Below are 12,566 nucleotides of genomic sequence, written 5' to 3'. Positions count from 1 at the left end.
GGTTGCTGGGATAGGCTCTGGCTCCCCCGCGGCACAGAAGTGGATGAAATGGACTGATGGAAGATATTGCTGCTCTGGTCAGTCCGGAGAAGAGCAGCCCAAGTACATTCCTGAGCTCAGAGGAATGTCCTGCTCTGACAGGCTGCAGGAACTGAGCCTCTTTAGTCTTGGACAGCGGGGGGATCTGATTCAGGTGTTCAGAAACCTCAAAGGCCCTGACAGTCAACCCAGTGAATGTCTCCAGATTAAAACGTGAGACATGAGCCAGAGGACTCAAGTGGAAACGATGGGGCGCTTGGGTGTAGCGGAGTTGTGAGGGTAACACCCATCCCGTTGAATGGCAAGAGTCCTGGGGTCGACTAGCTCTTCACTGCCTCATCACGTCTCTTCTCGATGGGCCTCGTCTGTGACCCTTCCTGTGTCCTTGTCCTTCGCAGCTTCACCACCACGGTGAAGGAGTCTTACGCTCACCCCTTCGACCAGGTGTACGAGGAGCCCTGCGCCGACGCCCGGAGCTCCCTCAGGTGCACGCGCCACCGGTGAGTGCGCCCCTTTCGGGGACACCCTTTCAAGGCGTTCCCCTTGAAGGTCATTCCGCCAGACGGTAGGAGGCTTGAGCCTCAGCCTGTCTCCTCCTCTACGTCCTGTTGACTCAGCGAACTTCATCACCTTTCCCCAAATGCTCGGGCGGCCTGTGCCGGACCCCTCCAGCCCTTCTGACTCGGCTCTCCCTGTGCTGTGTGTGCGCAGGGTCACGTACAAGACCGCCTACCGGCAGGGCGTGAAGATGGACTACCGCAGGAGATACCAGTGCTGTCAGGGCTACTACGAGAGCAGAGGCACCTGTGTCCGTAAGTGACAGGCATGGCTGGGGGGGGTGGGGGGGTCATGGCAAGAGGTGAGTCGCACCAGGCTGGCGATAGTGTCCCGGGATCAGACGCCTAGTTCCCAGTAACTCCCAGTAACTCACTGCTGGAGACTGGGGGGGTTTGTGTTATATCAGTGTAATCCTGATAAATGTTACTGTTGCTCTCTTCATTTCTGCTCTGGTTTGGCCTCCTTGCTCTAAAAATCTTCAAATCTTTTTATTTATTTTAACTTTAAAAACCTGTTGGCAGCCAGATATGTATGAGATCCCAGAGACCGAATAAGTTCGCTAGCTACTAAAGTCTTGTTGCATTGACATATTGTTTTTGACGAAGATGCATGAAAGAGCTCACGGTGGCTCACTGCAGTTTCCTTGTCTTTAACAGTTTCCACGCCTGTGCTCTTCTCTGTGTTTGTGTGTCTTTGCCCATGTTGTAATGTCTGTGCCCTCTCCAGCCCTCTGTACCCAGGAGTGTGTCCACGGGCGGTGCCAGGCCCCGGATCGATGCCAGTGCGAGCCCGGTTGGAGGGGCGAGAACTGCTCCAGTGGTGAGGCGACTCCTAACCGCCCTCTGCTATCAGTAGTAGCTTTAATTGCTGAACAGAGACTCTTTTCTATGGTTATTGACAATATATCCTAAACGTCATCGGGTGTCACCACAGGTACAGCAAGAGCAAATAAATACGAGATTGTGGGAGTGTGGCACACTTCTTTATGCTAAAAGTTGTGGGGGTGTGGAACAAGCTGCTCGGCCATGTTGTTGAAGCCAATACCCTGGCTTCTCTCAAGACACAGCTGGATCACCTCACAGCGAACTAAACTGGCCCGATGAGCCGAACGGCCCCTTGTTTCTAATCGTTCTTATATCCTCATACTTAGTGGCAAAAAGGCCAGAACCAGCTGAAAACGCAGTTTAATTACAGCACGAAGCCACATGAAATACAACTGAAGCAATGTACAAGTTCACTTGGAAACAAAGCAGCGATGAAAACAGGTGGTACTGCATGTACTGTATTCCAGCTGTTCAGTAAGAACAGGTGTGTGGTTACAAATTAGTGGAGGCCAATCTGCTCACCAAGCCCATTTATCAGCTACGCACTAATAATTTGTGGTCAAGGAAAGAACTTAGACAGCATGGCTGGGTAGTTTCTTCCATATTGCCTCAACTCTTGGTGGAATCAAGAACATCTTATATACCTTAATATATAAAATACCAGAATCTAGTCTTTTTCATATCTGTCTTACTTAGGTTTCTCTAGGTGCATGTGGTTTGATTTCCAAAACCTCATGGTGGCCTATCTTCATTATCTTATTAGTGTTAAAAAAAACAAATAATCTTTTCCCACACTGGTACATCTAAGATTGTAATGAAATATTAAAATTGAGGAATCAATCAATTTTTTACAATGTTTTATCTTCAGAAATTAAGCTAACAGGTATCATACAAATATATTAGCATTTTTTCTGAGAAGGAATGAATTCCCACGTGATCTAAATCTAGTATTACACTCTCCACTCAAAATCATGAGATATTTCTTACCTGAGACTCTACAGCACCTACAGTTTCCTACAGCGCCCTCTAGTGGAGAACAGTCAGCTTCCGGCAGGCCATAGGTATTAGCAAGGAACCCAGTTTCAAATAAAACAACTTGAATTAAATCAAATGTGCTCTGAGGCTTGCAAGTTATACCTCGGAGTATTTTAAATTGCCCCTTTACAAAGATTCTACAGTGGGGTAGAAAATAATTCTAGAGGAGACTGAAAAATATGTGAGTATGTTTAAGTAGAACATAACAAATGTTACAAAAGACAGGATCCAGCTGTTTCTTGCCAGAAGCCAGGGAATCTATTTCAACTGCATGGCTTGGTAGCTTGTTCTATGCTCCCAGTTCCCTTTGTGTAAAAAAAGGTTTCCACGTCTGACCTCTGGTTTGTGTTTCACTCTTGATTCTCCACATGACTTTGTCAGTTCTTTTGAGGATTTAATAGTACTGATTAGCTAATTGTACAGAGCCTAGTGATCAAATAGAGCCTCAGTTTCATATCCCATCAGAAGGAGAGTCAGAACCTCACTCAGGGTGACATAGTGGCACAGCCTGGCTTTGAACTGGGAACCTACTTGACAGTAAGACTTTTACCTTAAGCATTGGGTTGTACAGCCTCCTTGCAGATGGTGTTTTAGGAGAAGCCCAAGGACACCCAGGAACATTTAGTCCTTTAAGTCTTTGACTTCCTGTTTGTCTCTAGAACCTGTGGTCCTCTTTCCTGTTGCCAAATGCTTGGCAGTGGTTCTCTCCTGGAAAAGAGGTTCCTTACAGTAAAAATGAGATGCTTTATAGAGGATGAAAGCTGTGTGTTGTCTAATCCAAAAAGAGCTTCTATAAATAGAAAATTATTCCACTTGTGTTCGAGGGCCCTGCTAGTTAGGCCTGAAGGGCACAGTAGCTGTACGGTACTGGGACAGCACCAGGCCTTATAAGGTTCCTCATGAATTTTGCGGAGGGGGGATTATTCCTGACGCTTCCTGGATGCCTGTGTGTTGAGCTAACTGTGGGGATGGGAGTGAGCGCCACTCCGGAATTTTCCCACATCCCTGTCTGTTCCGACGGGATACAAAAACAGCCACATTTCTCCCGGGATTGACCTTTAGAGAGTTAGACTGGGGGGCCCTGCTGACCTGAACCAGCCTGAAAATCTGCCTTCAATTAGGGGTTAAAGACTACTGGACTGCAGAGCTAAACAAGAGCCGCTCTGAGGGCCTGCTTGGTGGAGTTAGTTCAGAGCAAGTCAGCTTGCATGGTGTAAGGATATTGGCAGAGTATGATCCGTATGGGTTGCTGTACTGCACAGATGATGCAGTACATGAATATGTAAATAGTCTATATAGAGAGAGTAGTAGATTGAGGGGCAGTTGGTTAGGCAGTTACTGAGTTAGTGTTGTAAGAGTTATAGGGCACTGTGTTCATAAAGTGCACGTTCATCACTACAAACCTGTGTGGTTAATGACTGCCAGTAAGAACCCAAATAGAGAATATAACACACGGCTCTGCAGAGTGAACCACACTCCTTCCTTCCCAGTGCTACGGCTCCACCGTAATTTCATCTTGCACCCTTAACAATGTCTCTGGGCCTACACGGTGCTCTCAGAAATCGGACAGTCGTGTTGCTTATTGCATGAGGTTTCCTGCAAACTGCACTTCCCTTCCCTCTTCTGAGAGGTTCGGAAGGAAAGTAAGGCGAACGCCCTCACTCGTAGATGAAACTTGGGGGTGTGGGGGCCCACAATATTCTATCCACACAGCCATTTTCCAACCAGCTCCCAGTGAGGGTCGGGGTGGTGACGGGCTGATCCGATCAGACCGGAGAGTCTCCAGCTCCTCCCGGGCGACTCCCAGGTGCTCCCAGGCCAGCCGAGAGAGAGAATCCCTCCAGGGTGTCCTGGGTCTGCTCCAGGCTGTCTTCCCAGTGGGATGTGCCTGATCCCGTGGAAGACGGGACACAGCAGGGCTCTGTGTCAGTGACAGTATTGGTGTTGAGACTCTGTAGGCACACCAGGGCTCTGTGTCAGTGACAGTATTGGTGTTGAGACTCTGTAGGCACACCAGGGCTCTGTGTCAGTGACAGTATTGGTGTTGAGACTCTGTAGGCACACCAGGGCTTTGTGTCAGTGACAGTATTGGTGTTGAGACTCTGTAGGCACAGCAGGGCTCTGTGTCAGTGACAGTATTGGTGTTGAGACTCTGTAGGCACAGCAGGGCTCTGTGTCAGTGACAGTATTGGTGTTGAGACTCTGTAGGCACACCAGGGCTCTGTGTCAGTGACAGTATTGGTGTTGAGACTCTGTAGGCACAGCAGGGCTCTGTGTCAGTGACAGTATTGGTGTTGAGACTCTGTAGGCACACCAGGGCTCTGTGTCAGTGACAGTATTGGTGTTGAGACTCTGTAGGCACAGCAGGGCTCTGTGTCAGTGACAGTATTGGTGTTGAGACTCTGTAGGCACAGCAGGGCTCTGTGTCAGTGACAGTATTGGTGTTGAGACTCTGTAGGCACAGCAGGGCTCTGTGTCAGTGACAGTATTGGTGTTGAGACTCTGTAGGCACAGCAGGGCTCTGTGTCAGTGACAGTATTGGTGTTGAGACTCTGTAGGCACAGCAGGGCTCTGTGTCAGTGACAGTATTGGTGTGTTGCAGCCTGTGATGTCCACCACTGGGGTCCAGCCTGCCGCCTGGACTGTGAGTGCAAGAACGGGGGTCAGTGTGATGCTCTGACTGGCGCCTGCCGCTGTCCCCCCGGATACCATGGCCCCCTCTGCCAGAACACCTGCGTTCTGGGGACCTACGGCCAGGGGTGCCAGGGGCGCTGCCGGTGCGGAACGGGGGGCACCTGCGACCCAGTGACGGGGGAGTGCCTGTGCAAAGATGGATTCACCGGGACACTGTGAGTGAGGTCTCGACGAGCACTCTTTCACGAGTGCCTTTGATCAGGTCATCGACGGCACTGCGCAGGCAGACCGCCAGGAGCTCACGCGCTGTCTCTGCCCCGCCCACAGCTGCGAGACCCTGTGCCTGCCGTACAGATGCCCCAGACGATGCCCCTGCCAGAACGGAGGGCACTGCCAGGGCGTGGGCAACTGCGCCTGTCCGCCTGGCTGGATGGTAGGTTCCCCGTGGAGAGAGTGAGGCCGTGTGTTTCCTTCACCAGTGTGATTAGTGAAATGCAAGCGTGTCTTTTAAGTTTGGCCTGCAACAGCCCCTTCCTCACCTGCCTTTCATTCTCCCTCCCTTTTCTCTTCTCCCTCCACTTCATTGTTACTTCTCTCCTCCCAATTACTCCTCTCTCCTCTCTCCTCTCTCTCCACTACCTTCTCTTTCTCCTCTCCCTTCTTTTTCTCCTCTCTCTCCTCTCTCTCCTCTCCCTCCTTTTCTGCCTCTCCACTTTCTCCTCTCCTGTCTCTCCCTCCTCTCTCTCGTTCTTCTCTCCTCTCCTGCCTCTCTACTCTCTCCCTCCTCTCTGTCCTTGTCCTCCTCTCTCTCTGTCCAGGGAGCGGTGTGCACTGAGCGCTGTCCGGAGGGGAAGTTTGGCCTGAACTGCTCCCAGGACTGCCTGTGCCACAACAGCAGGGGCTGTGACCCTGAGACTGGAGAGTGCCAGTGCCTCGAAGGCTTCACTGGGGACAGGTCAGCAAGCTCAGCCAGCCCCCCACATGGAATGGCTTCTTCATGGAAGGAGCCATCCCATTGTTCCATTTGATCCCATCAGCCTGTGCCCTCACCTTGGAGCCCTGTTAGGAAAGGTTCAGGGTTTCTCATAGGTGCTGGCAAGGGAGAACCCTTAAAATCAGGGTGCTGCAGTGTGTGATGTTGGAAGTGTAGGTGGCGATCTTCCATCCGATCCAGAGAACACAAGCTTGTGTCCCACCTGGTGGCCTCGCTAAAGTCCAGCTCAGGCTTGCTCAGTTTAGCATATCTAAATTGGCCACTCAGCTGAACTGACAAAGTAATGGCACCAAAAAACCCGAAACTGCATTTCATGAACCCGTCCAAACTGGAAAGGCTAACTGTTTTGCTGTAAGTGATGTTTGTTAGTTAGTAGGAGGCACTGTGGTGTAGGAGGTGCCGTCCTATGGATGACATGTTAATCTGAGTTCCTGTGTGCTTGCTCATTATGGATCCCATTTTAACCCCAGAGTCCTGGCTAGATTCCAGTTTTGCACAATCTGGCCTCCCAGGAAAATCCTCCTTAATTCAGTCAGTGAAAGCCTCTCACTCCTCCATCTGATGCGTCATGCAGTGTCACCCATGTGGAGCTGTACTTCAGTGGGGTATGAAGGGGGCCCCTCCTGTATTTAAAGTGCTTTGGGATGCACTAATATAAATGCAGTTAATTAAGACTCAGCTCTGTATCGACTGATCCCACACAGTCCTCAAACTCTTCTGACAGGCCCACCTGTACAGCCCATTCACCTTGCAGCTCTCTGTGGGCTCCACAACGCCCCACTGGAGAGCTAACACTGATTGCTGGAGCATCGCACCTCTCAGAGGCATCGCAAACCTGCAGGTGCCTGACAATCGCAGGAGTCACCGTTTGCTGAAAAACTGTGTGTAAAGGCCTGGTGGATGATGGATTGCTCTAGCACGAGTGTAGCAGTACAGTACGCAGTGAGCCCTGTCCCTGCCCTGACATATTTACATCAGTGTGCGTAGTGCTGTGATGTGAGATGAAGCGAGATTTTTACCCAGGTACAGCCCTGGTAGAACCTACTGTACAGCTGCAGATACACCTCAGATCAGGTCCTGTTTATGTTTAAGAGCTGCTAAAACCAAACTTTAAACAACTTTATCTGGTAAATCTGGTTTTTCCAATTTGATTCCTTAGGAGCTGCAGGACTGCTTGATTGTAATTAAAATTGAAGGTACAGGACTGGACCAGGCTGGCTAGTTCTTCTCTAATTGTTGACCATTGACTCTCTTGCAACGTGCAATAGTCCCGCCTGTAAAGCTGACCGATCGGAGATGTTCAGAAGAGCCGTCTGTGCCTCCCTCCGCCCCCAGGTGCCGTGAGGAGTGCCCGGTGGGCCGCTACGGCCAGGACTGCAGCGGGCGCTGCGACTGTGCCAACGGAGCGAGCTGTTTCCACATCAACGGGGCCTGCCTGTGTGAGCCGGGGTTCAGCGGGCCGCTCTGCAAGGACAGGATGTGCCCGCCCGAAAAATACGGGGTGCACTGCCAGCACCCCTGCATCTGTGACGAACAGCACACTCTCAGGTCAGCAGCGTGCGGCTCCCTGCCGGTCTCGAGAGGAGCTTGACCGCTCGTGTCCTGTCCTGTAGGAAATACTGAATCCAGGATCTGTCACGTCTGCAAGAGCGCAGGCAATGCTGGAGTGACGCTTATCTACCCTGGTGTGATCCGAAAAAAAACAGAACAAAACAAATTAGAGCTCCATTTTTGCAAGTTCTTTACACAATAACGAGGGCCGGGGGCAGAGGGGCAAGGACCGGGGGCAGAGGGGAAAGGGGATAGGGCCGGGGTCAGAGGGGAGAGGGGAGAGGGCCGGGGTCAGAGGGGAGAGGGGAGAGGGCCGGGGTCAGAGGGGAGAGGGCGGGGGGCAGAGGGGAGAGGGGAGAGGGCGGGGGCAAGGGGAGAGGGCAGGGGGGCAGAGGGGAGAGGGGAGAGGGCGGGGGCAAGGGGAGAGGGCAGGGGGGCAGAGGGGAGAGGGGAGAGGGCGGGGGCAAGGGGAGAGGGCGGGGGGCAGAGGGGAGAGGGGAGAGGGCGGGGGCAAGGGGAGAGGGCAGGGGGGCAGAGGGGATAGGGGATAGGGGATAGGGCCAGGGGCAGAGGGGATAGGGCTGGGGGCAGAGGGGATAGGGGATAGGGCCAGGGGCAGAGGGGAGAGGGCGGGGGGCAGAGGGGATAGGGGATAGGGCCAGGGGCAGAGGGGATAGGGCTGGGGGCAGAGGGGATAGGGGATAGGGCCAGGGGCAGAGGGGAGAGGGCGGGGGGCAGAGGGGATAGGGGATAGGGCCAGGGGCAGAGGGGATAGGGGAGGGCCGGGGGCAGAGGGGAGAGGGGAGGGCCGGGGTCAGGGAGGAGGGGTGGTTCAGGGGGCAGGGCCGGGGGAAAGAATGGAGGGCGGGGGCAGGGGGCAGAGGGGAGAGGGGAGAGGGGAGAGGGCTGGGAGCAGAGGGGAGAGGGGATAGGGGAAAGGGCGGGGGCAGAGGGGAGAGGGGATAGGGGAAAGGGCGGGGGCAGAGGGGAGAGGGGATAGGGGAAAGGGCGGGGGCAGAGGGGAGAGGGGATAGCGCCAGGGGCAGAGGGGAGAGGGGAGAGGGCCTGTTGCAGAGTGGAGGGCCGGGGTCAGGGAGGAGGGCTGGGGTACGGGGGAGAGCTGGGGGAAGAGGGGATCACAGCGGCCCGTATGACGGAGACCTCTCTGTGTTTGTGTGTACCCAGCTGCCACCCCATGAAGGGCGAGTGCACGTGCCAGCCGGGCTGGGCGGGGCTGTTCTGTAACGAGACCTGTCCGCAGGGTTACTACGGCAGCGGTTGCCAGGAGACCTGCTTATGCCTGAACGGGGGCACCTGCAGCAGCGAGAATGGGCAGTGCCACTGCGCCCCCGGGTACAGGGTGAGTCCCTGGGGGCGCGGGGGAGGGGATCCAGGCAGCGTAGCCTGTGAGCGTCTTCTGTTTCACAAATTCCTTTAACTTCTGGCGCACAGCTGATATGTGTATCCAGGGCAGGCTGCAGAGAGATAAGGAAGTGAGCTGTGGCAACAAAATGTAGGACTCACTGACCCCAGGAATGGGACCCAAACGGTCATTAAGTCTCTCAGAATGACAGGTCCAGCGCTTGTACTGTAGCTTTGGACCTAGTGACCAACACTTAATTTAATTTAACTGCTGGACCACCTAGCCTCAGAATCGTCCCTGAAGCTAATGTACTGTAAGAAACAGCCAACTAGGAACTGGGTCATGGAAGTGACACTTTACTGCTGCTTGGAGATTATGACTTTATTATTGCTGACTCTTCTACTGCAGCCAAGATAAATTGCATTTCTTTAAACAGCACACTTGCATGCTTGTGTGTGTTTTTGGGGATGTCAGGAAACACGAACTAGATAACATTGTCTCATAGTATAACAGCTCGTCATGTCTAGCGCGCTGGCTGTAATTGGATGTCCTGTGTGTATCTTTGCCTCCCCCTGCTGGCCACAGGGAGACCACTGCTCCAGCCACTGCCTCCCAGGATCCTTTGGGAAGAACTGCTCCTCTCGCTGCACCTGCGTGAACGCAGTGGCCTGCTCCCCCATCGATGGCACCTGCTTCTGCAAGGAGGGTGAGAAACCAGGCCCATCATCCTTCACACAGCTCCTCTGTGCTGGGAGTCCAGTCTGCTGCTCAATCCAGTTTGAGACTCTTCTTCCTTCCCCCTGCTCTTTATACCTCTATTGGCTCTGTCCTCTTCCTTCTTACAGTCCCTCGTCTGTCCTGAGTCTGCTTCTCGTCCGCTCCCACCTGCTGCTGGGTGCTGGTTCCCCTGTCTCGTGCCTCTCTGTCTGATCCTGCTCCTCATCCACATAGCCAGCTGCAGACATCAGGACCCACTGCCTCTCTGCTCCTCTTCTCCTCTCCAGTGCCCATCTTCTCTCGCTGCACCCATGACAGCGGACTGTGGGCTCTGGTGTCCTTCCAACCCTGGTGTCACAACCACCAGCCTGCCCAGACCAGCCCCCAAGAGAGCTAACCAGTGCCAGCAGTGGGGAGATACTTACAAACGCCACTGCACGTGTTAACTCAGCACCAGACGCCCTACCGTGCGGCCGGCTGCAGTATTTAAGCTTCACGCTGCTCGGTATTGAATCTACTCCCCGAGAGCTCGACCTGGCGGTTACTGTTCCTCGTATGACCTTGGATTCTGGACTTCCCTTTTGCCCTTTGACTTCAGACCTCGCCTCTCGTCTCGGATGGTTTGCCACCAGAGTACTACCCGGATTTCGACCTACCTTACTCCCTTCGGCCACGACCTCGCCTCTTGCTTCGGATTGTTTGCTTCTGTCGGACTTCCTGGATACTGAACCACCTTTTCCTTCGGACCACGACCTCATCTCGCGCATTGGATTGTACGCCAGCCGTGTCTTCTGCCTACCCCTGCGTCTGCACAGGATCCATATCTCCTCATTAGGGTTGCCTAACACCTGGTGCCCTGTCAGGCCTGGTTCCTCCTGCAAAAGCATAGTCATGCTGTTACACTGAATCCTTAAGCCATGATTTTGCCTCCTGCTTTTCCATTTTGCGCTTTTACCTCGCTTTCCATCCATTGTTATTGTTGTTGATCATGTGTCATATACCTTCTTTTCAAAGGGACTGTCGAAAGAACAACCAATCATCTTCTTAACTGTAACTAGGAAACTGTTTTACCGTGAACTGTTGTTACAGCACACTGAGCACTTTTACATGCTGTAAGACATCTTGGATAAAGGCATCTGCTGGAAACAATAATTCTGAGCTTCCTTTCACTTGAATTGTGGACTCAGCAAACTGATAATGAGCTGAGACATGCCAGAGCAGGAGAAGCTACAGTGCCAGTTAGCGAAACTGGAGCAGCTGAAGAACAATTCTGCAGGCTTCTGGGGTGCCTTCCCCTCCTAATAAGTCAGCAGCCTTGATTTTGAAACCATGTCATAAACACGCTCTTGAAGGAGCCTCCCTGAAGGAAAAGCCAGGAGCGTATTTGTTCCGAGATCGCCCCCGGAAAAAAAAGTTCTTTGGAGAGCACAGCGCTAAACGGGTGCAGATGTCTGCTAATACCGATGTTGTAGTTCCATCTCTCGCATATTTTCTGTTGACACCAAGAAAAAAAAGCGAGTTAATAAACTTCTCGAACAGGTGGCCTCTCAGGAGCTCCGTGATGGTCTAGCAAATGTGGAACCGAATCCACCTGGTGCGTTTGGCTGCAGCAGCTGCTTTCTTCAGGTCAGGAGAGGTGCAGACGTGTGTATGTGTGTCACAAAGTCGGCAGTCCTTGTCACGATCGTTACTCCTCCTCTTAAGGGCTCTCCAGCCCTTCCTTGTTCTGCCCCATTACCCGCACCTGTTCCTTATTCCGGCCCCTCTTCAGTTCCCCCTTAAAAGCCAGACGCAGATGTCATTCGAATCCCGTTTCGTGAGAGCCCCGGTCCTGTTGCGTCTGGCTCCATTATGATTTTAACCTTCTGTTCCTAATCACCCCAGCCGGTTCCGACCCGGTTCCCGTGTTTTAACCCCCGGATGGATCGCCTGGCTATGGACTCTCGCTTCTGTCCTGGATTACCCGTTTGGACTTTTACATGGATTGTTCGCCCCGGAATCACCACCCCTGGACACCTGCGCCCCTTGGACACGCCCCCTGTCTCCATACCCTTTCCTGCATGGCTTTTTCCCCAGTGTTTCCGAACAATTCCGGATCGTGTCGTCTGCATAGGGCCCGGAAAGAACTGTTCAGGACAGTCCTGCCACGCCCCCATTTTTAGCGCTCAGGAGCAGATGCTTCTATAGTGGGGGGGGACAAGGAAGCAGGGGATTAGACTTGATTGCTCCCTGAAAGCCATGAAAATGTTTCTCTTTCTCTAAAAATTCATCCATTTTTCATTTGCAAGCTGTTTGCTGAGATAATTGGATCGCAGCTGTAAGGAACGCTGATAAGACGGACATGGGTGTCCAGTCCTGCTCCTAGTGATCCAGTGTGTCTGCAGGTTTCCTGGGTCTCCTTAAAGCAGCAGCACTTGAAGTGTCGGGTGACGATAGCGCACTGGTCCAGTCAAGCTGTCAATGGCCTGATTTGGGATGTTAGGAGCTCAAGTGGAATGAACACTTGCAGACACACTGGTTCCAGGGCCAGCAGTTGTCACCCCGGGTCTGAGGTCCCAAACAGCCCAAGAGGCAACAGTGTTGGACAGCGGCTGGAGCTCTGGACTCTTGACCTGAGGGTTCTGGGTTCAAATCCCAGATTTCTTGTTAAAAAAACCATTGCTACCATCTGGAAAACGGTATCGGAGCATTCGGGCCCGGATTTCCAGACTCAGAGACAGTTTTGACCCCCGCACTATCAAACTGTTAAACTCCCAGCCTCTCTCACCTCTCACCTACGATCTGAACCTCACAGTGCCTTCTTTCCTACCAAAGACTCAAACACACACTGAAATCTACCTCTACCTCACAG

The 12,566-nt window shown here is 52.8% G+C and overlaps 1 protein-coding gene across 3 annotated transcripts in view; it reads left to right on the top strand.

Moving 5' to 3' along the window:
• Positions 1–12,566, top strand: part of pear1 (platelet endothelial aggregation receptor 1) — a 62,814-nt gene that overhangs the window by 32,467 nt on the left and 17,781 nt on the right. For all 3 annotated transcript variants that reach the window (XM_088620976.1, XM_088620974.1, XM_088620975.1), the window contains exons 3-11: positions 438–539; positions 751–851; positions 1,324–1,416; positions 5,059–5,305; positions 5,418–5,523; positions 5,909–6,045; positions 7,420–7,632; positions 8,821–8,995; positions 9,584–9,704. In XM_088620976.1, coding sequence (XP_088477102.1) covers positions 438–539; positions 751–851; positions 1,324–1,416; positions 5,059–5,305; positions 5,418–5,523; positions 5,909–6,045; positions 7,420–7,632; positions 8,821–8,995; positions 9,584–9,704 — 1,295 coding nt within the window. The remainder of the gene's footprint in view (positions 1–437; positions 540–750; positions 852–1,323; positions 1,417–5,058; positions 5,306–5,417; positions 5,524–5,908; positions 6,046–7,419; positions 7,633–8,820; positions 8,996–9,583; positions 9,705–12,566) is intronic.

This window comes from Lepisosteus platostomus, chromosome 26, assembly GCF_059453375.1.
Source record: "Lepisosteus platostomus isolate fLepPlt1 chromosome 26, fLepPlt1.hap1, whole genome shotgun sequence".
NCBI lineage: Eukaryota > Metazoa > Chordata > Actinopteri > Semionotiformes > Lepisosteidae > Lepisosteus > Lepisosteus platostomus.
Note: the sequence above shows the minus strand (reverse complement) of the source record. Positions and strands in the feature narration are given on the sequence as shown.